The sequence below is a fragment of the Notothenia rossii genome (genome assembly GCF_949606895.1).
Source record: "Notothenia rossii genome assembly, chromosome: 8".
NCBI lineage: Eukaryota > Metazoa > Chordata > Actinopteri > Perciformes > Nototheniidae > Notothenia > Notothenia rossii.
Genome location: NC_136906.1, coordinates 82,834,758 through 82,860,904, shown reverse-complemented (window position 1 = coordinate 82,860,904; position 26,147 = coordinate 82,834,758). Strand labels below are relative to the sequence as shown.

The 26,147-nt window shown below is 36.5% G+C and overlaps 1 protein-coding gene and 1 pseudogene across 3 annotated transcripts in view; one reads left to right on the top strand and one right to left on the bottom strand.

Moving 5' to 3' along the window:
* The window catches only part of LOC307016319, a 264,046-nt pseudogene that overhangs the window by 18,463 nt on the left and 219,436 nt on the right, over window positions 1-26,147 (top strand). The window lies entirely within an intron of this gene.
* On the bottom strand, window positions 332-24,571 carry allc (allantoicase). 2 transcript variants are annotated; one of them, XM_079642145.1, is made up of 12 exons: window positions 24,425-24,522; window positions 24,102-24,205; window positions 23,273-23,323; window positions 22,860-22,947; window positions 21,427-21,546; window positions 18,696-18,775; window positions 17,740-17,872; window positions 17,202-17,357; window positions 16,758-16,831; window positions 14,670-14,778; window positions 14,071-14,189; window positions 332-670 (listed from the first exon to the last, which is right to left on the bottom strand). In XM_079642145.1, exons 4-12 carry the CDS (start codon window positions 22,894-22,896, stop codon window positions 491-493), a joined length of 1,008 nt encoding a protein of 335 aa, XP_079498271.1. In that variant the 5' UTR covers window positions 22,897-22,947; window positions 23,273-23,323; window positions 24,102-24,205; window positions 24,425-24,522; the 3' UTR covers window positions 332-490. The 2 variants fall into 2 exon arrangements, with proteins under 2 accessions (XP_079498271.1, XP_079498270.1); XM_079642144.1 differs by lacking the exon at window positions 24,102-24,205 and having other exon boundaries at window positions 24,425-24,571.

Here is a 26,147-nt window from a genome sequence, read left to right as displayed (position 1 = left end):
AGGAGAATATTTGTCCTTGTTCAAAATAATAATAAACAAACATTTGCATAAAGCAGATTTGTCCACTCATAAGTTGATGAGAGTATTTCAAACTTGAAGAACATTCCTCTAAGCTTCATTTAGAACAGGTACAAAATGTGCGATTAACTATTTGAATCGACCGACAGCCCTAATATTTACATGAACAAATAGATATACCAACAAACTAAGTGCAGCATGGACGTCGCTGAGGGTCCCGGGACTATTATTGTTAACATCATCCCATCGCTGCCACTATCCCGAGTTATAATCACAATGTGAACGTGAAGATGTGCAATAAATAATAAATACATTGTTCAGTATTAAAACATTTATTGATATTAATGTAAGTTATTTTTAGTTTAACCTGTGATATTCTAATGTTTACTTAATGCTCAACTATTAATTACCATCAGACTTGTGTTTCTTTTCCACACTTTATTAAACTTTATTTGCTCTGTGTGTCGGAGCTTCACAGTTTGGATGCCGGCCTCTCCGGATTGGTCGAGGAGGGGCTGGTGGGGGCGAGTCGACCAATCAGACGCAGCCGGCTGACGCCTCCGTCGGGCCGGATGATGAGGCGGACGTGGCTGATGGGGGGGCGGAGGCAAAGCGACGCCTCATCGAACACGTGATGGTGGTCCGCACGAAGCTGTGGCAAGATTTAATTCAGAGATTCAGAGATTCAGGGATTCAGGGATTCAGAGATTCAGAGATTCAGGGATTCAGGGATTCAGGGGTTCAGAGATTCAGAGATTCAGAGATTCAGAGATTCAGGGATTCAGGGATTCAGAGGTTCAGAGATTCAGAGATTCAGAGATTCAGGGATTCAGAGATTCAGGGATTCAGAGATTCAGGGATTCAGGGATTCAGAGGTTCAGAGGTTCAGAGATTCAGAGGTTCAGAGATTCAGGGATTCAGAGGTTCAGAGGTTCAGAGATTCAGAGATTCAGGGATTCAGGGGTTCAGAGATTCAGGGATTCAGAGATTCAGATAATATTTATTAGAAAAGTTAATATTGAGAAAAAATAGATCGATTTTGAGATATATATTGTATACATTTACTGTAACATAGCATTCCTACAGCGTGGTTTTGGTACTTTTACTGCAGTCAAACTAGACTTCTTTAGAAAGAAGAAAGACATGAAGTGATGAATGGAGGGAACATTAGCTAAATGTAATGCACTATACTGCTGTCCGGGTTGAGCGCAGCAGGCAGGACCCAAATGCAGGTGTCGGAGCCATATGTTAAAATGTATATTTGAATATTATAATCCTTTGCTATTAGTGCTCTCATATCATTTATTTGAACCAGCCGTGTGAAATTGACGGCATAGACGACCGCAGCTGTACGTGATTACGAGACGTTATAGCCAACGGCAGCTGCTGGTGATCGGGGTGTGAGAAGGAAGCACCGAGCAACATCGCTTTTTGACCTGAGAGAATATGTGTTTGTATTTGATACCTTTTTGTGTAAGTACAAATCAAACTATCCTGAGACGTATTTTGTCCGAGTCAAGCTTATTTGCTATCTGTGAGCCGAATTTTGGATTACTGGAACTACAGCAGGTTTTACTGGAGAAATACCTTTATTCCAAGGCCACAAGAGAAAAATACTGAGCTCTTCCCCCTGAACAAAGTCCAAAACAAACAAGGATCCCACTAAGACTAACAGGAAAAAACGAACCTAAATGCACACAGGACTAATCAAAGAAACAAGACACAGGTGAGGAGGGAGGAGACAACACAGGGGCACCAGGTGAAAACAATCAGGAATCAGGTAGGAGGGAACACACAGGCAGGAAACCAAAGACAGATCTAAACAAGACAAAACACAACACAGACAGATCGTGACAACTGCACTGTAATGTACTAAACTGTACTGTAATGTAATGTAATGTACTGTACTGTAATGTAATATACTTTAATATACTGTAATGTAATATACTGTAATGTACTGTAATGTAATATACTTTAATATACTGTAATGTACTGTACTGTACTGTAATGTAATATACTGTAATGTACTGTACTGTACTGTAATGTAATATACTGTACTGTACTGTAATGTACTGTAATGTAATATACTGTACTGTACTGTAATGTAATATACTTTAATATACTGTAATGTACTGTACTGTAATGTAATATACTGTAATGTAATATACTGTAATGTAATATACTGTACTGTACTGTAATGTACTGTAATGTACTGTACTGTAATGTACTGTAATGTAATATACTGTAATGTAATATACTGTAATGTAATATACTGTAATATACTGTAATGTACTGTAATGTACTATACTGTAATGTACTGTAATGTAATATACTGTAATGTAATATACTGTAATGTAATATACTGTACTGTAATGTACTGTACTGTAATGTACTGTAATGTAATATACTGTAATATACTGTAATGTACTATACTGTAATGTACTGTAATGTAATATACTGTAATGTAATATACTGTAATGTAATATACTGTACTGTACTGTAATATACTGTAATGTACTGTAATGTACTGTACTGTAATGTACTGTAATGTAATATACTGTAATATACTGTAATGTACTGTAATGTAATATACTGTAATATACTGTAATGTAATATACTGTAATGTACTTTAATATACTGTAATGTACTGTACTGTACTGTAATGTACTGTAATGTAATATACTGTAATGTAATATACTGTACTGTACTGTAATATACTGTAATGTACTGTAATGTACTATACTGTAATGTACTGTAATGTAATATACTGTAATATACTGTAATGTACTGTAATGTAATATACTGTAATATACTGTAATGTAATATACTGTAATGTACTTTAATATACTGTAATGTACTGTACTGTACTGTAATGTACTGTAATGTAATATACTGTAATGTAATATACTGTACTGTACTGTAATGTACTGTAATGTACTGTACTGTACTGTACTGTAATGTAATATACTGTAATATACTGTAATGTAATATACTGTAATGTACTTTAATATACTGTAATGTACTGTACTGTACTGTACTGTACTGTAATGTACTGTAATGTAATATACTGTAATGTAATATACTGTAATATACTGTACTGTACTGTAATGTAATATACTGTAATGTACTGTAATGTACTGTAATGTAATATACTGTAATATACTGTAATGTACTATACTGTAATGTACTGTAATGTAATGTAATGTACTGTAATGTAATATACTGTAATATACTGTAATGTAATATACTGTAATATACTTTAATATACTGTAATGTACTGTACTGTACTGTAATGTACTGTAATGTAATATACTGTAATGTAATATACTGTAATGTAATATACTGTACTGTACTGTAATGTACTGTAATATACTGTAATATACTGTAATGTAATATACTGTAATGTACTTTAATATACTGTAATGTACTGTACTGTACTGTACTGTAATGTACTGTAATGTACTGTACTGTAATGTAATATACTGTAATATACTGTACTGTACTGTAATGTACTGTACTGTACTGTACTGTAATGTAATATACTGTAATATACTGTAATGTAATATACTGTAATGTACTTTAATATACTGTAATGTACTGTACTGTACTGTAATGTACTGTACTGTAATGTACTGTAATGTAATATACTGTAATGTAATATACTGTAATGTACTTTAATATACTGTAATGTACTGTACTGTACTGTAATATACTGTAATGTAATATACTGTAATGTACTTTAATATACTGTAATGTACTGTACTGTACTGTAATGTACTGTAATGTAATATACTGTAATGTAATATACTGTACTGTACTGTAATGTACTGTAATGTACTGTACTGTAATGTAATATACTGTAATATACTGTACTGTACTGTAATGTACTGTACTGTACTGTAATGTAATATACTGTAATATACTGTAATGTAATATACTGTAATGTACTTTAATATACTGTAATGTACTGTACTGTACTGTAATGTACTGTACTGTACTGTACTGTAATGTAATATACTGTAATATACTGTAATGTAATATACTGTAATGTACTTTAATATACTGTAATGTACTGTACTGTACTGTAATATACTGTAATGTAATATACTGTAATGTACTTTAATATACTGTAATGTACTGTACTGTACTGTAATGTACTGTAATGTAATATACTGTAATGTAATATACTGTAATATACTGTACTGTACTGTAATGTAATATACTGTAATGTACTGTAATGTACTGTAATGTACTGTAATGTAATATACTGTAATATACTGTAATGTACTGTAATGTACTGTACTGTACTGTACTGTAATATACTGTAATGTAATATACTGTACTGTACTGTAATGTACTGTACTGTACTGTACTGTAATGTAATATACTGTAATATACTGTAATGTAATATACTGTAATATACTGTAATGTACTGTAATGTACTGTAATGTAATATACTGTAATATACTGTAATGTAATATACTGTACTGTACTGTAATGTACTGTACTGTACTGTACTGTAATGTAATATACTGTAATATACTGTAATGTAATATACTGTAATGTACTTTAATATACTGTAATGTACTGTAATGTACTGTAATGTACTGTAATGTAATATACTGTAATATACTGTAATGTACTGTAATGTACTGTAATGTACTGTAATGTAATATACTGTAATGTACTGTAATGTACTGTAATGTAATATACTGTAATATACTGTACTGTACTGTACTGTACTGTAATGTAATATACTGTAATATACTGTAATGTAATATACTGTACTGTACTGTAATGTACTGTACTGTACTGTACTGTAATGTAATATACTGTAATATACTGTAATGTAATATACTGTAATGTACTTTAATATACTGTAATGTACTGTACTGTACTGTAATGTACTGTAATGTAATATACTGTAATGTAATATACTGTAATATACTGTACTGTACTGTAATGTAATATACTGTAATATACTGTAATGTAATATACTGTACTGTACTGTAATATACTGTAATGTAATATACTGTAATATACTGTAATGTAATATACTGTAATGTACTTTAATATACTGTAATGTACTGTACTGTACTGTAATGTACTGTAATGTAATATACTGTAATGTAATATAATGTACTGTACTGTACTGTACTGTAATGTAATATACTGTAATATACTGTAATGTAATATACTGTACTGTACTGTAATGTACTGTACTGTACTGTACTGTAATGTAATATACTGTAATATACTGTAATGTAATATACTGTAATGTACTTTAATATACTGTAATGTACTGTACTGTACTGTAATGTACTGTAATGTAATATACTGTAATGTAATATACTGTAATATACTGTACTGTACTGTAATGTAATATACTGTAATGTACTGTAATGTACTGTAATGTACTGTAATGTAATATACTGTAATATACTGTAATGTACTGTAATGTACTGTACTGTACTGTACTGTAATATACTGTAATGTAATATACTGTACTGTACTGTAATGTACTGTACTGTACTGTACTGTAATGTAATATACTGTAATATACTGTAATGTAATATACTGTAATATACTGTAATGTACTGTAATGTACTGTAATGTAATATACTGTAATATACTGTAATGTAATATACTGTACTGTACTGTAATGTACTGTACTGTACTGTACTGTAATGTAATATACTGTAATATACTGTAATGTAATATACTGTAATGTACTTTAATATACTGTAATGTACTGTACTGTACTGTAATGTACTGTAATGTAATATACTGTAATGTACTGTAATGTACTGTAATGTAATATACTGTAATATACTGTAATGTAATATACTGTACTGTACTGTAATGTACTGTACTGTACTGTACTGTAATGTAATATACTGTAATATACTGTAATGTAATATACTGTAATGTACTTTAATATACTGTAATGTACTGTAATGTACTGTAATGTACTGTAATGTAATATACTGTAATGTACTGTAATGTACTGTAATGTACTGTAATGTAATATACTGTAATGTACTGTAATGTACTGTAATGTAATATACTGTAATATACTGTACTGTACTGTACTGTACTGTAATGTAATATACTGTAATATACTGTAATGTAATATACTGTACTGTACTGTAATGTACTGTACTGTACTGTACTGTAATGTAATATACTGTAATATACTGTAATGTAATATACTGTAATGTACTTTAATATACTGTAATGTACTGTACTGTACTGTAATGTACTGTAATGTAATATACTGTAATGTAATATACTGTAATATACTGTACTGTACTGTAATGTAATATACTGTAATATACTGTAATGTAATATACTGTACTGTACTGTAATATACTGTAATGTAATATACTGTAATATACTGTAATGTAATATACTGTAATGTACTTTAATATACTGTAATGTACTGTACTGTACTGTAATGTACTGTAATGTAATATACTGTAATGTAATATAATGTACTGTACTGTACTGTACTGTAATGTAATATACTGTAATATACTGTAATGTAATATACTGTACTGTACTGTAATGTACTGTACTGTACTGTACTGTAATGTAATATACTGTAATATACTGTAATGTAATATACTGTAATGTACTTTAATGTACTGTAATGTAATATACTGTAATGTAATATACTGTAATATACTGTACTGTACTGTAATGTAATATACTGTAATATACTGTAATGTAATATACTGTAATGTACTTTAATATACTGTAATGTACTGTACTGTACTGTAATGTACTGTAATGTAATATACTGTAATGTAATATACTGTACTGTACTGTAATGTAATATACTGTAATATACTGTAATGTAATATACTGTACTGTACTGTAATGTACTGTACTGTACTGTACTGTAATGTAATATACTGTAATATACTGTAATGTAATATACTGTAATGTACTTTAATATACTGTAATGTACTGTACTGTAATGTACTGTAATGTAATATACTGTAATGTAATATACTGTAATATACTGTACTGTACTGTAATGTAATATACTGTAATGTACTGTAATGTACTGTAATGTACTGTAATGTAATATACTGTAATATACTGTAATGTACTATACTGTAATGTACTGTAATGTAATATACTGTAATATACTGTAATGTACTGTAATGTAATATACTGTAATATACTGTAATGTAATATACTGTAATGTACTGTAATGTAATATACTGTAATATACTGTAATGTAATATACTGTAATGTACTTTAATATACTGTAATGTACTGTACTGTACTGTAATGTACTGTAATGTAATATACTGTAATGTAATATACTGTAATATACTGTACTGTACTGTAATGTAATATACTGTAATGTAATATACTGTACTGTACTGTAATGTACTGTAATGTACTGTACTGTACTGTACTGTAATGTAATATACTGTAATATACTGTAATGTAATATACTGTAATGTACTTTAATATACTGTAATGTACTGTACTGTACTGTAATGTACTGTAATGTAATATACTGTAATGTAATATACTGTAATATACTGTACTGTACTGTAATGTAATATACTGTAATGTACTGTAATGTACTGTAATGTAATATACTGTAATGTAATATACTGTAATATACTGTAATGTACTATACTGTAATGTACTGTAATGTAATATACTGTAATATACTGTAATGTACTGTAATGTAATATACTGTAATGTACTGTAATGTAATATACTGTAATATACTGTAATGTACTGTACTGTACTGTAATATACTGTAATGTAATATACTGTAATGTAATATACTGTAATGTACTGTAATGTAATATACTGTACTGTACTGTAATGTAATATACTTTAATATACTGTAATGTACTGTAATGTAATATACTGTAATATACTGTAATGTAATATACTGTAATATACTGTAATGTAATATACTGTAATGTACTGTAATGTAATATACTGTAATATACTGTAATGTACTGTACTGTACTGTAATGTAATATACTGTAATATACTGTAATGTACTGTAATGTAATATACTGTAATATACTGTAATGTAATATACTGTAATGTACTGTAATGTAATATACTGTAATATACTGTAATGTAATATACTGTAATGTACTGTAATGTAATATACTGTAATATACTGTAATGTAATATACTGTAATGTACTGTAATGTAATATACTGTAATATACTGTAATGTACTGTACTGTACTGTAATGTACTGTAATGTAATATACTGTAATGTAATATACTGTAATGTACTGTAATGTAATATACTGTACTGTACTGTAATGTAATGTAATATACTGTAATGTACTGTAATCTAATATACTGTACTGTACTGTAATGTAATATACTGTAATATACTGTAATGTACTGTACTGTACTGTAATGTACTGTAATGTAATATACTGTAATGTAATATACTGTAATGTACTGTACTTTAATATACTGTAATGTACTGTAATGTAATGTAATATACTGTAATGTACTGTAATCTAATATACTGTACTGTACTGTAATGTAATATACTTTAATATACTGTACTGTACTGTAATGTACTGTAATGTAATATACTGTACTGTACTGTAATGTAATATACTTTAATATACTGTAATGTACTGTAATGTACTGTAATGTAATATACTGTAATGTACTGTAATGTACTGTAATGTAATATACTGTAATGTAATATACTGTAATGTAATATACTTTAATATACTGTAATGTACTGTAATGTACTGTAATGTAATATACTGTACTGTACTGTAATGTAATATACTTTAATATACTGTAATGTACTGTAATGTACTGTAATGTAATATACTGTAATGTACTGTAATGTACTGTAATGTACTGTAATGTACTGTAATGTAATATACTGTAATGTAATGTAATGTACTGTAATGTAATATACTGTAATGTACTGTAATGTACTGTAATGTAATATACTGTAATATACTGTAATGTACTGTAATGTACTGTAATGTACTGTAATGTAATATACTGTAATGTACTGTAATGTACTGTAATGTACTGTAATGTAATATACTGTAATGTAATGTAATATACTGTAATGTACTGTAATGTACTGTAATGTACTGTAATGTAATATACTTTAATATACTGTAATGTACTGTAATGTACTGTAATGTACTGTAATGTAATATACTGTAATGTAATGTAATATACTGTAATGTACTGTAATGTAATATACTGTACTGTACTGTAATGTAATGTAATGTACTGTACTGTACTGTAATGTACTGTAATGTACTGTACTGTACTGTAATGTAATATACTGTAATGTAATATACTTTAATATACTGTAATGTACTGTAATGTAATATACTGTAATGTAATATACTGTAATGTAATATACTTTAATGTAATATACTTTAATATACTGTAATGTACTGTAATGTACTGTAATGTAATATACTGTAATGTAATATACTGTAATGTAATATACTTTAATATACTGTAATGTACTGTAATGTACTGTAATGTAATATACTGTACTGTACTGTAATGTACTGTAATGTAATATACTGTAATGTAATATACTGTAATGTAATATACTTTAATATACTTTAATATACTGTAATGTACTGTAATGTAATATACTGTAATGTACTGTAATGTACTGTAATGTACTGTAATGTAATATACTGTAATGTACTGTAATGTACTGTACTGTACTGTAATGTACTGTAATGTAATATACTGTAATGTACTGTAATGTACTGTAATGTACTGTAATGTAATATACTGTAATGTACTGTAATATACTGTACTGTAATGTAATATACTTTAATATACTGTAATGTACTGTAATGTACTGTAATGTACTGTACTGTACTGTAATGTACTGTAATGTAATATACTGTAATGTACTGTAATGTACTGTAATGTAATATACTTTAATATACTGTAATGTACTGTAATGTAATGTACTGTACTGTACTGTACTGTAATGTACTGTAATGTAATATACTGTAATGTACTGTAATGTACTGTACTGTAATGTACTGTAATGTAATGTAATGTAATATACTTTAATATACTGTAATGTACTGTAATGTAATGTACTGTAATATACTGTACTGTACTGTAATGTAATATACTTTAATATACTGTAATGTACTGTAATGTAATGTACTGTACTGTACTGTAATATACTGTACTGTACTGTAATGTACTGTACTGTAATATACTGTAATGTACTGTAATGTACTGGACTGTAATATACTGTACTGTACTGTACTGTACTGTAATATACTGTAATGTACTGTAATGTACTGTAATGTAATATACTGTACTGTACTGTACTGTACTGTAATATACTGTAATGTACTGTAATGTACTGTAATGTAATATACTGTAATGTACTGTAATGTACTGTAATGTAATATACTGTACTGTACTGTAATGTACTGTACTGTAATATACTGTAATGTACTGTAATGTAATATACTGTACTGTACTGTAATGTAATATACTGTAATATACTGTACTGTACTGTAATGTACTGTACTGTAATATACTGTACTGTACTGTACTGTACTGTAATATACTGTAATGTACTGTAATGTACTGTAATGTAATATACTGTAATGTACTGTAATGTACTGTACTGTACTGTACTGTACTGTAATATACTGTAATGTACTGTAATGTACTGTAATGTAATATACTGTACTGTACTGTACTGTACTGTAATATACTGTAATGTAATGTACTGTAATGTACTGTAATATACTGTACTGTACTGTACTGTACTGTAATATACTGTAATGTACTGTAATGTACTGTAATGTAATATACTGTACTGTACTGTACTGTACTGTAATATACTGTAATGTACTGTAATGTACTGTACTGTAATATACTGTACTGTACTGTACTGTAATATACTGTAATGTACTGTAATGTACTGTAATGTAATATACTGTACTGTACTGTAATGTACTGTACTGTAATATACTGTACTGTACTGTAATATACTGTACTGTACTGTAATATACTGTAATGTACTGTAATGTACTGTAATGTACTGTAATGTAATATACTGTAATGTACTGTAATGTACTGTAATGTACTGTACTGTAATGTAATATACTGTACTGTACTGTAATGTAATGTAATGTACTGTACTGTACTGTAATGTACTGTACTGTAATGTACTGTAATGTACTGTAATATACTGTAATGTAATGTACTGTAATGTACTGTAATATACTGTACTGTACTGTAATGTAATATACTTTAATATACTGTAATGTACTGTAATGTAATGTACTGTACTGTACTGTAATGTACTGTACTGTAATGTACTGTAATGTACTGTAATATACTGTAATGTAATGTACTGTACTGTAATGTAATATACTTTAATATACTGTACTGTACTGTACTGTACTGTAATATACTGTAATGTACTGTACTGTAATGTAATATACTGTACTGTAATGTAATGTAATATACTTTAATATACTGTACTGTAATGTACTGTACTGTAATGTAATATACTGTACTGTAATGTAATGTAATATACTTTAATATACTGTACTGTACTGTAATGTACTGTAATGTACTGTACTGTAATGTAATATACTGTACTGTAATGTAATGTAATATACTTTAATATACTGTACTGTAATATACTGTAATGTACTGTACTGTAATGTAATATACTGTACTGTAATGTAATGTAATATACTTTAATATACTGTACTGTACTGTAATATACTGTAATGTACTGTACTGTAATGTAATATACTGTACTGTAATGTAATGTAATATACTTTAATATACTGTACTGTAATGTACTGTACTGTAATGTAATATACTGTACTGTAATGTAATGTAATATACTTTAATATACTGTACTGTACTGTAATGTACTGTAATGTACTGTAGTGTAATGTAATATACTGTACTGTACTGTAATGTACTGCACTGTAATGTACTGTAATGTACTGTAATATACTGTAATGTACTGTACTGTACTGTAATGTACTGTAATGTAATGTACTGTACTGTAATGTAATATACTTTAATATACTGTAATGTACTGTAATGTAATATACTGTAATGTAATATACTTTAATATACTGTAATGTACTGTAATGTACTGTAATGTAATGTAATGTAATATACTGTACTGTACTGTACTGTAATGTAATGTACTGTAATGTACTGTAATGTAATGTAATGTACTGTAATGTACTGTAATGTACTGTAATGTAATGTACTGTACTGTAATGTAATGTACTGTAATGTACTGTAATGTACTGTAATATACTGTAATGTACTGTACTGTACTGTACTGTACTGTAATGTACTGTAATGTAATGTACTGTACTGTAATGTAATGTACTGTAATGTACTGTAATGTACTGTAATGTAATGTAATGTACTGTAATATACTGTAATGTACTGTACTGTACTGTAATGTACTGTAATGTAATGTACTGTACTGTAATGTAATATACTGTAATGTACTGTACTGTACTGTAATGTACTGTAATGTAATGTACTGTACTGTAATGTACTGTACTGTAATGTAATGTACTGTAATGTACTGTAATGTACTGTAATGTAATATACTGTACTGTACTGTACTGTACTGTAATGTAATGTAATGTACTGTACTGTACTGTAATGTACTGTACTGTAATGTACTGTAATGTACTGTAATATACTGTAATGTACTGTACTGTACTGTAATGTACTGTAATGTAATGTACTGTACTGTAATGTAATATACTTTAATATACTGTAATGTACTGTAATGTAATATACTGTAATGTAATATACTTTAATATACTGTAATGTACTGTAATGTACTGTAATGTACTGTAATGTAATATACTGTAATGTAATATACTGTAATATACTGTAATGTACTGTAATGTACTGTAATGTAATATACTGTACTGTACTGTAATGTACTGTAATATACTGTAATGTACTGTACTGTACTGTAATGTACTGTAATGTAATGTACTGTACTGTAATGTAATATACTTTAATATACTGTAATGTACTGTAATGTAATATACTTTAATATACTGTAATGTACTGTAATGTAATATACTTTAATATACTGTAATGTACTGTAATGTAATATACTTTAATATACTGTAATGTACTGTAATGTACTGTAATGTACTGTAATGTAATATACTGTAATGTAATATACTGTAATATACTGTAATGTACTGTAATGTACTGTAATGTAATATACTGTAATGTACTGTAATGTACTGTAATGTAATATACTGTAATGTACTGTAATATACTGTACTGTACTGTAATGTACTGTAATGTAATATACTGTACTGTACTGTAATGTAATATACTTTAATATACTGTAATGTACTGTAATGTACTGTAATATACTTTAATATACTGTAATGTACTGTAATGTACTGTAATGTACTGTAATGTAATATACTGTAATGTAATGTACTGTACTGTAATGTACTGTAATGTAATATACTGTACTGTACTGTAATGTAATATACTTTAATATACTGTAATGTACTGTAATGTACTGTAATATACTTTAATATACTGTAATGTACTGTAATGTACTGTAATGTACTGTAATGTAATATACTGTAATGTAATATACTGTAATATACTGTAATGTAATGTACTGTACTGTAATGTACTGTAATGTACTGTAATATACTGTAATGTACTGTAATGTACTGTAATGTAATATACTGTAATATACTGTAATGTACTGTAATGTACTGTACTGTACTGTAATATACTGTACTGTACTGTAATGTACTGTACTTTAATATACTGTACTGTACTGTACTGTACTGTAATATACTGTAATGTACTGTAATGTACTGTACTGTAATATACTGTAATGTACTGTACTGTACTGTAATATACTGTACTGTACTGTAATGTACTGTACTGTAATATACTGTACTGTACTGTACTGTACTGTAATATACTGTAATGTACTGTAATGTAATGTACTGTGATGTAATGAACGTACTTTCTTGGGGGGCAGCAGGATCTGCCATTTCCCAGAATGCCACCCATTGCTGCGGCTCTGAGCCTCCTCCCCGGCGGTCAGCGAACACACCTCCACGCTGCAGGAGTCCGGAAAGTTCCCTGCAGGAAACACAGCGGTCATTCATCCTGAACACCATGGGAAACACATTGAGAACATTCACAGGCAAACTGTGGGAATATTTAAAATAAAAAGGCTGAATATTTTAAGAAAGAAAATTGAATATTCAGAGGAATTTATTTTTGAATGATCAGATACAAGTCTAACAAGCTAGACTATTAACAGAGAGACGAATAAAACGATTTAGAGAAAACATTTGAGAAAAAGTCAGAACAGTTTGGGAATTATGGAAGAATAAGTTGGAATATTATCAGGAAAGTTTTGAGGAAAAGCTGCAAATAAAGAGAAACGATTTTCAGAAAAAAGGCGAAATATTACGAAGACATTTTTTAAACATTTTCAGAAACAAGTCTGGATTTTTTGTGGATTCTCTTTTTGTCTATTAAGAGGACAAATAAAACGATTTAGAGGAAAAAGTCGGAAAACTTTGAGAAAAAGTCTGAATATTTTGGCGTGTAGACCTTTGAAGTGGTGGGTGTCCAGCTCCACACTGCGGATCACTCCGGGGTGACCGAGTCGGAACACGGCCCACTCCCAGCCCGGGACCATCAGGACGCCATGCTCGTCCTCCTGGAAACACAGCTGCTCTTTAATTCATTTCCTTTCCATAAAGGAATTCTGATTCTACAACAAATGAAGTTAATTTGTTAAGCTAGGTTCAGGAGCATGGCCCCGCCTCAACCCGTCTCTGATCACAGCCAACTCTATTTATATCCGGCCAAACATCCGGCTTCGATTGTCTCCATTCTCTCAACCCACCATCCCTCATCCCTTCACCCCTCCCTCATCCCTTCATCCCTCCCTCATCCCTTCACCCCTCCCTCATCCCTTCACCCCTCCCTCATCCCTTCATCCCTCCCTCATCCCTTCACCCCTCCCTCATCCCTTCATCCCTCCCTCATCCCTTCACCCCTCCCTCTCCCTTTAGTCCAGCAGCAAGTCCTCAAAAAAGGCTTTAGTTTTCGAGATACCCCTACCCGAGGTAGAACAAATGACAACAATTATTTTTCTTATCTTTAGGGTCTCCCATTAATAAAATTGATTGTTGTCAAATTTTATTTTGGGGGAAAAAATGTTTTTTTGGTTGTTCTTTAAAACTACCCCAATCCCTGAAAAAGAGCCAAATTAGGCCAGGCCGAATATGGGAAAGGTGACAAAAAATCCCATAACTTAAAAATGACAACTCTTTTCCTCTTCAGATTTGCTGAGGTATGAACCAGGTGGCTGTCCTACATCACTAAATAGTCAGACAATTATTTAACTAAAGAAATACTGAAATATAGTCCTGTAAACTTAGCTTTAGTTTAGACGGAAATTGTACTTTTGTTGATAGGAACATATCAATAATGTTTCATTAATGGGAGACCCTAAAGATAAGAAAAATCATTGTTGTCATTTGTTCTACCTCGGGTAGGGGTATCGCAAAATCTGAGGGCCCTTCCTGCTAGACTACTTCTACTCATACGGTTCCTTTCTACCTCATACTTAGCCAAACTCTTTCATCCCTCCACCCATCAACCCCCTTCAACGATACACCCTGACATCCATTCATCACTCAATCCTTATATCCTGTCATCCAGATGGCCAGAGGGCCAGAGGGCCATGTGTTCAGAAGGCTAAGTGTTCAGAAGGTTAAGTGTTCAGAAGGCTAAGTGTTCAGAAGGTTAAGTGTTCAGAAGGCTAAGTGTTCAGAAGGCTAAGTGTTCAGAAGGTTAAGTGTTCAGAAGGCTAAGTGTTCAGAAGGCTAAGTGTTCAGAAGGTTAAGTGTTCAGAGGGCTAAGTGTTCAGAGGGCTAAGTGTTCAGAGGGCTAAGTGTTCAGAGGGCCATGTGTTCAGAAGGCCAAGTGTTCAGAAGGTTAAGTGTTCTGAGGGCTAAGTGTTCAGAAGGCTAAGTGTTCAGAGGGCTAAGTGTTCAGAAGGTTAAGTGTTCAGAAGGCTAAGTGTTCAGAGGGCTAAGTGTTCAGAGGGCTAAGTGTTCAGAGGGCTAAGTGTTCAGAGGGCCATGTGTTCAGAAGGCCAAGTGTTCAGAAGGTTAAGTGTTCTGAGGGCTAAGTGTTCAGAAGGCTAAGTGTTCAGAGGGCTAAGTGTTCAGAAGGTTAAGTGTTCAGAAGGCTAAGTGTTCAGAGGGCTAAGTGTTCAGAAGGTTAAGTGTTCAGAAGGCTAAGTGTTCAGAAGGCTAAGTGTTCAGAAGGTTAAGTGTTCAGAAGGTTAAGTGTTCAGAAGGCTAAGTGTTCAGAAGGTTAAGTGTTCAGAAGGTTAAGTGTTCAGAAGGCTAAGTGTTCAGAAGGCTAAGTGTTCAGAAGGCTAAGTGTTCAGAAGGTTAAGTGTTCAGAAGGCTAAGTGTTCAGAAGGTTAAGTGTTCAGAAGGTTAAGTGTTCAGAAGGCTAAGTGTTCAGAAGGTTAAGTGTTCAGAGGGCTAAGTGTTCAGAGGGCTAAGTGTTCAGAAGATTAAGCGTTCAGAAGGTTAAGTGTTCAGAGGGCTAAGTGTTCAGAGGGCTAAGTGTTCAGAGGGCTAAGTGTTCAGAGGGCTAAGTGTTCAGAGGGCTAACCTCCAGGTGTTTGGGTCGGTCCAGACGCCGGGCCGTCTCCCAGCCGTCCGCCATGTTGACACCTCGACCGAGACCTGAAGACACATTGAATTGAATTGAATTGAATTTGGAGGATGAAACCCTCTTTAATGGTCTCACATGCAGAGCACACCGTGACATTTGTTCTCTGCTTTTAACCCACCCTAGTACCAGGAACAGAGGGCAGCTATTGTACAGGGGAGCAATGGGGAGTGGGGGGTTGTCCGGTGCCTTGCTCAAGGGCAGGGGCCAGGAGGTGAACTGAGACCTCTCCAAGTACCACTCCACACAAAAAATATTAAGTCTGTTCGGGGTCTTGAACCAGCGCCCCTCCCAGTCCAAGCCCCTACTTACTGAGACAGCTGTCAGAGGGAAACGAGTCCACTTTTAAACTATACAAAACGTAAATGCACACATTATTCTAACCAATCATGTTGCGTGGATGCCCAAAGTGGGCGTCACTGTAGCCGAGGCAGACGCCCCCATTGGTCAGGGCCAGCAGGTCGACGTCCTGATTGGGCGAGATGTCGGACCAGTCTCTCTGCCCGACGCCGTACACCCGCAGTCTGGAGATCCCTCCGTCTGCGGACAGAGGAGGTTAAAGAGAGCCTGTTCTTCTTCTGTGGTGCTCTCTCTTCTGTAGTTTGTTCTATAGGTGTTAGTGTATGTCAACGGTCTGCAGAGGATAAAATCCCTTTGTTCCTCCAGTGGGAGTTTCTCTTCCACTGGAGTTATTCAGAAGTATAAAAGACATTGTGTATGAAAAACATAACATCAAATATTTTGGAGGTACTTTTACTGTACTAAGGGAGCTAGATGTGTGTGTGTGTGTGTGTGTGTGTGTGTGTGTGTGTGTGTGTGTGTGTGTGTGTGTGTGTGTGTGTGTGTGTGTGTGTGTGTGTGTGTGTGTGTGTGTGTGTGTGTGTGTGTGTGTGTGTGTGTGTGTGTGAGTGTGTGTGTGTACCTGGGTGCATGTTGAGCCTCAGGTGTGTGACTCTCTGTGTGACTCTCACACTGTAGTAGTTGTTGCAGCAGTGGGAAAACCCTGGCTGAAGCTCCGCCTCCTTCAGCAGCTCAGGCCACGCCTCCGAGTGCAGCTGCTCGGGAACACAGTCACTTTTTTTTATCATGATTACATAACCCCATTACAACCCAAGCCTAAATACAACAATAACAGGAAGTGCATCATTCACAAAGAAGGAAATGGGCCAGTCACATCTTGCATAAAAAAAAAAAAATCCAATGCACTTTTAAACAGAAATGGATAAAAATTAGGATGTGAAAAATAATCAAATGTTAAAAAATAGGGAGGAAGGAAGTCATTCTGAACAGCAGTGAAGTTGAAACAAATGCAGAGGAAGAGCAAATTCTGTAACGCAGCGTCCACACGGCGGCGTGCGTTGAAGCTTGCCGGCGGCCCAGTCTGAAACTCGACCAACTACCAATCACATGAATCTCCCGCCCCGGACACACAAGCACGCGGTTTGATTGGCTAGAGCTTATACTGGCATATGATTTGATTGGCTGACACTTCCGTCGAAGCTTCAAAAGTTGAACATTGCTCAACTTTTGAAGCGAGCAAAGTGAAGCGACGTGACCACAATGCAGTTCGGCAAAGTCACCCCATTCAAAGTGAATGGGCAGAAACCGCCGTGTGGACGGGCCGTAACACTGCATATATTTTACATTTGTGTTTTTGTTTAAATTATCTGTAATTTCTGCTCCTCATATTCTCTGAACAGACTCTCAACAGGATGCTTTTAAAAGAGAAGAATTTGATTTGGTGCACGGCCATTTAAGGCCTTATAAACTCTTAAATATATTGAGTAACCTAGGTGAATACTAGCAGGTAACAACAGTAAAGGCAACTAACTTGACCTTGCCGACACGGCCTAAAACTTCAGCTGTCAATCACGTTACCTTGGCAACAGCAGTCAGCTGAGTGTCGGAGGCGGCCATTCCTGTCCTGTCCCCCTTCATAGAGAAGGTGGGGGGGGTGTCTGGTGAAGAACAGATAAACATCAAAGGAGGCTAATGTTGGGCTATAGAGGAACTACAGCACGGTCACATGACTTCACGTCACCACCGCTAAGCTAAAGGAGGCTAATGTTGGGCTATAAAGGAACTACAGCACGGTCACATGACTTCACGTCACCTCCGCTAAGCTAAAGGTGGCTAATGTTGGGCTATAAAGGAACTACAGCACGGTCACATGACTTCACGTCACCACCACTAAGCTAAAGGTGGCTAATGTTGGGCTATAAAGGAACTACAGCACGGTCACATGACTTCACCTCACCACCGCTAAGCTAAAGGAGGCTAATGTTGGGCTATAAAGGAACTACAGCACGGTCACTTGACTTCACGTCACCACCGCTAAGCTAAAGGAGGCTAATGTTGGGCTATAAAGGAACTACAGCACGGTCACATGACTTCACGTCACCACCGCTAAGCTAAAGGAGGCTAATGTTGGGCTATAAAGGAACTACAGCACGGTCACTTGACTTCACGTCACCACCGCTAAGCTAAAGGTGGCTAATGTTGGGCTATAAAGGAACTACAGCACGGTCACATGACTTCACGTCACCACCGCTAAGCTAAAGGTGGCTAATGTTGGGCTATAAAGGAACTACAGCACGGTTACATGACTTCACGTCACCACCGCTAAGCTAAAGGTGGCTAATGTTGGGCTATAATGGAACTACAGCACGGTCACATGACTTCACGTCACCATCGCTAAGCTAAAGGAGGCTAATGTTGGGCTATAAAGGAACTACAGCACGGTCACATGACTTCACGTCACCACCGCTAAGCTAAAGGTGGCTAATGTTGGGCTATAATGGAACTACAGCACGGTCACATGACTTCACGTCACCACCGCTAAGCTAAAGGATGCTAATGTTGGGCTATAATGGAACTACAGCACGGTCACATGACTTCACGTCACCATCGCTAAGCTAAAGGTGGCTAATGTTGGGCTATAATGGAACTACAGCACGGTCACATGACTTCACGTCACCACCGCTAAGCTAAAGGTGGCTAATGTTGGGCTATAATGGAACTACAGCACGGTCACATGACTTCACGTCACCACCGCTAAGCTAAAGGAGGCTAATGTTGGGCTATAAAGGAACTACAGCACGGTCACATGACTTCACGTCACCATCGCTAAGCTAAAGGAGGCTAATGTTGGGCTATAAAGGAACTACAGCACGGTCACATGACTTCACGTCACCATCGCTAAGCTAAAGGAGGCTAATGTTGGGCTATAAAGGAACTAGAGCACGGTCACATGACTTCACGTCACCACCGCTAAGCTAAAGGTGGCTAATGTTGGGCTATAATGGAACTACAGCACGGTCACATGACTTCACGTCACCACCGCTAAGCTAAAGGAGGCTAATGTTGGGCTATAAAGGAACTACAGCACGGTCACATGACTTCACGTCACCACCACTAAGCTAAAGGAGGCTAATGTTGGGCTATAAAGGAACTACAGCACGGTCACATGACTTCACGTCACCACCGCTAAGCTAAAGGAGGCTAATGTTGGGCTATAAAGGAACTACAGCACGGTCACATGACTTCACGTCACCATCGCTAAGCTAAAGGAGGCTAATGTTGGGCTATAAAGGAACTAGAGCACGGTCACATGACTTCACGTCACCACCGCTAAGCTAAAGGTGGCTAATGTTGGGCTATAATGGAACTACAGCACGGTCACATGACTTCACGTCACCACCGCTAAGCTAAAGGAGGCTAATGTTGGGCTATAAAGGAACTACAGCACGGTCACATGACTTCACGTCACCACCACTAAGCTAAAGGAGGCTAATGTTGGGCTATAATGGAACTACAGCACGGTCACATGACTTCACGTCACCACCACTAAGCTAAAGGAGGCTAATGTTGGGCTATAAAGGAACTACAGCACGGTCACATGACTTCACGTCACCACCGCTAAGCTAAAGGAGGCTAATGTTGGGCTATAAAGGAACTACAGCACGGTCACTTGACTTCACGTCACCACCGCTAAGCTAAAGGTGGCTAATGTTGGGCTATAATGGAACTACAGCACGGTCACATGACTTCACGTCACCACTGCTAAGCTAAAGGAGGCTAATGTTGGGCTATAAAGGAACTACAGCACGGTCACATGACTTCACGTCCCCACCGCTAAGCTAAAGGTGGCTAATGTTGGGCTATAAAGGAACTACAGCACGGTCACATGACTTCACGTCCCCACCGCTAAGCTAAAGGTGGCTAATGTTGGGCTATAATGGAACTACAGCACGGTCACATGACTTCACGTCACCACCGCTAAGCTAAAGGAGGCTAATGTTGGGCTATAAAGGAACTACAGCACGGTCACATGACTTCACGTCACCACTGCTAAGCTAAAGGTGGCTAATGTTGGGCTATAAAGGAACTACAGCACGGTCACATGACTTCACGTCACCACCGCTGATCTTATTTCAGGATAGAAACCAAAAACACATTCAGAAAACCATACTCCAGACCAGGGGACAGGAAGTGATGAATTGTTGACTCATGTCAGGATTTTAGGACTCATTCCTGCACCACTCTACTGGAATTTCAGTGGTTTGATTCCCAGGTTTCTTATTTAGGAGATGATAAGGTGGATTAGTACCCAGACAGGCGGCCTGGATGGAGACGTGGGGCGAGTGGTTCCCGGTGAAGAAGGACGTGTCCACATCGAAGCCGTGGATCAGCCCCGGCACACCGAGAGCGACGATGCACCAGTCGTGACCTCCACAGAAAGTGAGATGAGAAAAACCGTGTTAAAAACCAACAAATAAAGAAATATACGAGCGCAATAGTCTAGTTGTTAACACTGTGAACCCTTACATGTTGAGACCCCAAAGTGTTCTGATAGGGAGGCTGTGGCACAGTGGACTAGTGCGTTGGTGGACTAGTGCGTTGGTGTTCGGCTCAGGAGAGCACAGGTTCAAACCCCACTGCAGTCTGCATGTCGTTGTGTCCCTGAGACACTTCACCCCAAAGTGCTCCTGTGGGGATTGCCCACAGTGTGGAGTATGGAAGTTGCTTTGGATAAAAGCGTCTAACAAGTGACATGTAATGATAGAAATGTATAGTAGGGTCTCCAGCACATAGAGACTGCTGGATGCTAACCTGCGGATGCTGGGCATTTACACAGTTAGCATAAGTTGAGTTCATTAGCATTATAGCCTACAGTAAGTGGACAATAGTTAAAAAACGTGTTGGCCGATTTGGACAGTGATCGAGTGGCTTTGGGGGTCATTGAGGATGCTGAGTCCATTTCTGAATGTCTGAAATACCCCGGTTAGAAAGTGGATTACTCTATAGTGACCACATCAGTGCTTCCTGACCTTGAACACTTACTTTGTACTCTGTCTGCAGCTCATACAGTCCTATTGTGAACTGAAATGTTGAGTACCCCAAAGTGTTATGATATGGACCGTTTTGGAGTGTTTCTTCAGGATCAGCATTGGCAGATTTAACCAGAAGGAGGACATACTGTATCTGTGCTCTCTGTGGACTGATTTAGATTACCATGACTAGTGTTGGACCATTGGATACAGAGAGCACCAGATGAACATTACTACCTCTACTGTGGACAATTTATATTCAAATAAATAACCAATCTGTCCAATCCAGATGATCCAGAGTCCTCTAAATCTTCCTAATCAGACTCAGTCCACAGAGAGAACAGATATGGACAATTTCAGGATCAAACTGCCAGCTTTTATCCTGAAATGTCAGAAATGGATTCACACTAACCCTCAAAACCACTCAGATATTGAAAACCCTCTTTCCGAGGTCCTGCCCTTTCTATCATTTAAAATGTATTTAGTTTATACTTGGGTCCTCTTCATTCTGTGTTTGGGTGTTTCTGAACCTTTTAGAGTTAATGAAGGAGGGTTCAGTTCTTTTTACGCGAGGCGTTGATGGTGCTTCTGCCACAACAGGAGGATGTTTCTTTGTTCAGGTGAGGAGGGCGGGACGACGTGACGGACAGCTCAGACACCCTGTTGGATCCAAACCATGTCACCTGTTGGAATGTGTTTTGTTGCTTCTTACCCGGTGTTCTCTTTCTCCTCGTCTCCCATCCGTCCATCCACTTCCCAAACTCAGTGAAGGCCGAGGCGATGAACACCGGCTGCTCTCTCTGTACGAACAATCAGTACATCTTAAAGTTGATATCTACATCCGCTGAAATGCTCTGCTTTTCCTTAAGAGAGCCTTTTTAGTTTCACGCTTTATGGATATTTTACATTATATTCATTGCATAACAACAACAGTACAGAAGAAGTGGTAACCTGTGCCGTACTCAGCAGATTATGTGAGGTGAATATTGCATCAGAGGTTCCTTTACATTTTTTGAACTTTTATACAATTCTCTCTGCGCAACAAAGATCGATTTGACGATGATAGAATATCTGAAGTACAGGAAGAGAAACTCTTTAGTGTGAACGGCTGGATCTGAGTCGTACCTTCAGCAGGTTTGCAGCCGGAGCGAACCATTCGTCCGTTGCAAAAATAACCTGGAAGAACAACACGCTTATTTCAATACAGAGAGAATAATTATAATATGGTCAACACTGCAAACCAGAGAAAAGCTAACGATGTGTTCATCAATATTAGCAAGGAATTGATATATTCACTCTCATGTGTGAATGGTGTTGTTTATGATGGATGTATTTTTAGAAGGAACAAACGATGAAACAATACAGATTTCAGTTTTCTGAGCCCCTTCTCTCCCCATAACTGACGGCAACTAAAGTCCTACATTATTCAATTAAAATAAAGAAGTAAACACAATAAGTGAGGCTTGATATTGAGAAAAAGGTTGATGAACGCTGTGAGAATGGATCTGAGGAGAGCATTTCGCCACGATCCCAACTCCTCTATTACCAACGTTCAGGGAGCTCTATGCAAGTCAATGGGACGCCCTGCCCGTTGAACACTGACTCTCAAGGGGTACCCTGACCGTAATAGAGTGACGGGGAGGGGCCCTGACCGACCGTCAACATCTGACGGGTTGGGAGAGAGAACGTGTTGAACAAACACAGTGTTTCCAAAGCACATTGTACAGGGTGGTTCCTGTGTGTGCGTGTGTGTGTGTGTGTGTGTGTGTGTGTGTGTGTGTGTGTGTGTGTGTGTGTGTGTGTGTGTGTGTGTGTGTGTGTGTGTGTGTGTGTGTGTGTGTGTGTGTGTGTGTGTGTGTGTGTGTGTGTGTGTGTGTGTGTGTGTGTGTGTGTGTGTGTGTGTGTGTGTGTGTGTGTGTGTGTGTGTGTGTGTGCACGACAGAGAACAACCTACAGACAGGAGCAGGTAACGTGGAGGAGAGAGACGACGACCGGACAGGGAGCAAGAGGGGAGACGAGACTAAATACACAGAAGGGAAATCACAGGACAAGACACGGCTGGGGAGGCAGAAACACAACAACAACAACAACAACAACAACAAGTGAACACAAAGAGAATCAGACACAGGAGGGCAAACACAGAAAGGAAGACCAGACACAGGGAGAACAGAGTTTCAAAAATAAAACTGGAAACTAAACACACAAAGCTAAGAAGCGAGCTGATTCCCTGGTATGTGTAAGCCTACTTGGGGATAAAGCAGATTGTGATGAACTCACCTTCCCCCCCACCGCCTCACAGGCCAGATCATTGAACTGCAGGAAGTGCGGCTCTGCTGCTGCCTCGGCTCTCCTCTCCGCCATGCTGCGATCTGTCTGGCGTTCTGGTCTGAGCGCTGGAGGCGGTCGTCTCCTGCAGGACAAAGTCCAGCGGCTGCCGGCTGTTTATTCAGACAGCGAGGGGTCACTGACTCCCAGGGGCCCCTGCTGCACCAACACTGAGTATCAACAGCAAGCCTCATCCTTATTTAAACCACAGCTCGTTGGTGATCAGGAGTGATGTCGCTCTTTTTCTCTTCTGCACAAATGCTGCCATGTCGTCTTTACAATCACCTGTAGCGATGGGTCGTCATCTTCAGCCGAGGTCCGTTCAAAAGCTGCCTCTTAGTTTGTAGTATTTACACTTTATACTTCTACTCCACTGCAGGTGAGAGGTTGATACCACTATGTAACTGTGGGCAGCTGTGGCTCAGTGGATAGTGTGCTGGACTTCGAATCAGGAGGTAGCGAGTTCGAGTCCCCCAGCAGTCAGCATGTCGTTGTGTCCCTGAGACACTTCACCCCAAAGTGCTCCTGTGGGGATTGTCCACAGTTCTGAATGTATGTAATGTAACTCCCCTAGAGCAATGTGAAGCTTTAGATGGACTTGGAGATTAAACATCCTAGCAGAGGGTCCTGGACTTCCTATCCCACGCACCTGCACATTAGTATCCCCTCTGTAGTGCCTCGCGGACCTGCTCTACCAGCTTTATGTGTTTATAGTGTCGTGAACAGTCTCCATTGATCAACTGTCACACATTGGATTATATATTGATTTCAAACCATGTCATTGGGCTGAAGCATAAATGATATTTGAAAGTGTAATGAGAATCAGTTGATTGTTACCAGTAATGATCCACATTATAATCTGGACCTGCAGAAGAGGGTATCATGATCACATCTCTAGATACCTCAGGAGAGATGAGGTATCTAGAGATCTGAGTCCAGAGGAGAGATGAGGTATCTAGAGATCTGAGTCCAGAGGAGAGATGAGGTATCTAGAGATCTGAGTCCAGAGGAGAGATGAGGTATCTAGAGATCTGAGTCCAGAGGAGAGATGAGGTATCTAGAGATCTGAGTCCAGAGGAGAGATGAGGTATCGAGAGATCTGAGTCCAGAGGAGAGATGAGGTATTTAGAGATCTGAGTCCAGAGGAGGAGAGATGAGGTATCTAGAGATCTGAGTCCAGAGGAGAGATTAGGTATCTAGAGATCTGAGTCCAGAGGAGGAGAGATGAGGTAGCTGATCATCAAGCTCAGAGACCTCGGGCTCAACAGCGCCCTCTGTGACTGGATCCTGAACTTCCTGACGGGCAGACCCCGGGCAGTGCGGGTGGGAAACATCACATCCTCCACCCTGACCCTTTAACACCGGAGCCCCTCAAGGCTGCGTGCTCAGCCCTCTCCTCTACTCCCTGTTCACTCACGACTGCGTGGCCACACGCAGCTCCAACACCATCGTGAAGTTTACTGACGACACGACCGTTATCGGCCAGATCACAGACGGCGACGAGACGGCGAACAGAGAGGAGGTCGAAAACCTGACATCTTGGTGCCAGGATAACAACCTCCATCTCAACTTCAGCAAAACCAAGGAGCTGATTGTGGATTACAGGAAGCAGCAGAGAGAGGGACACGCCCCCATCGCCATCAATGGGACTACGGTGGAGAGAGTCAGCAGCTTC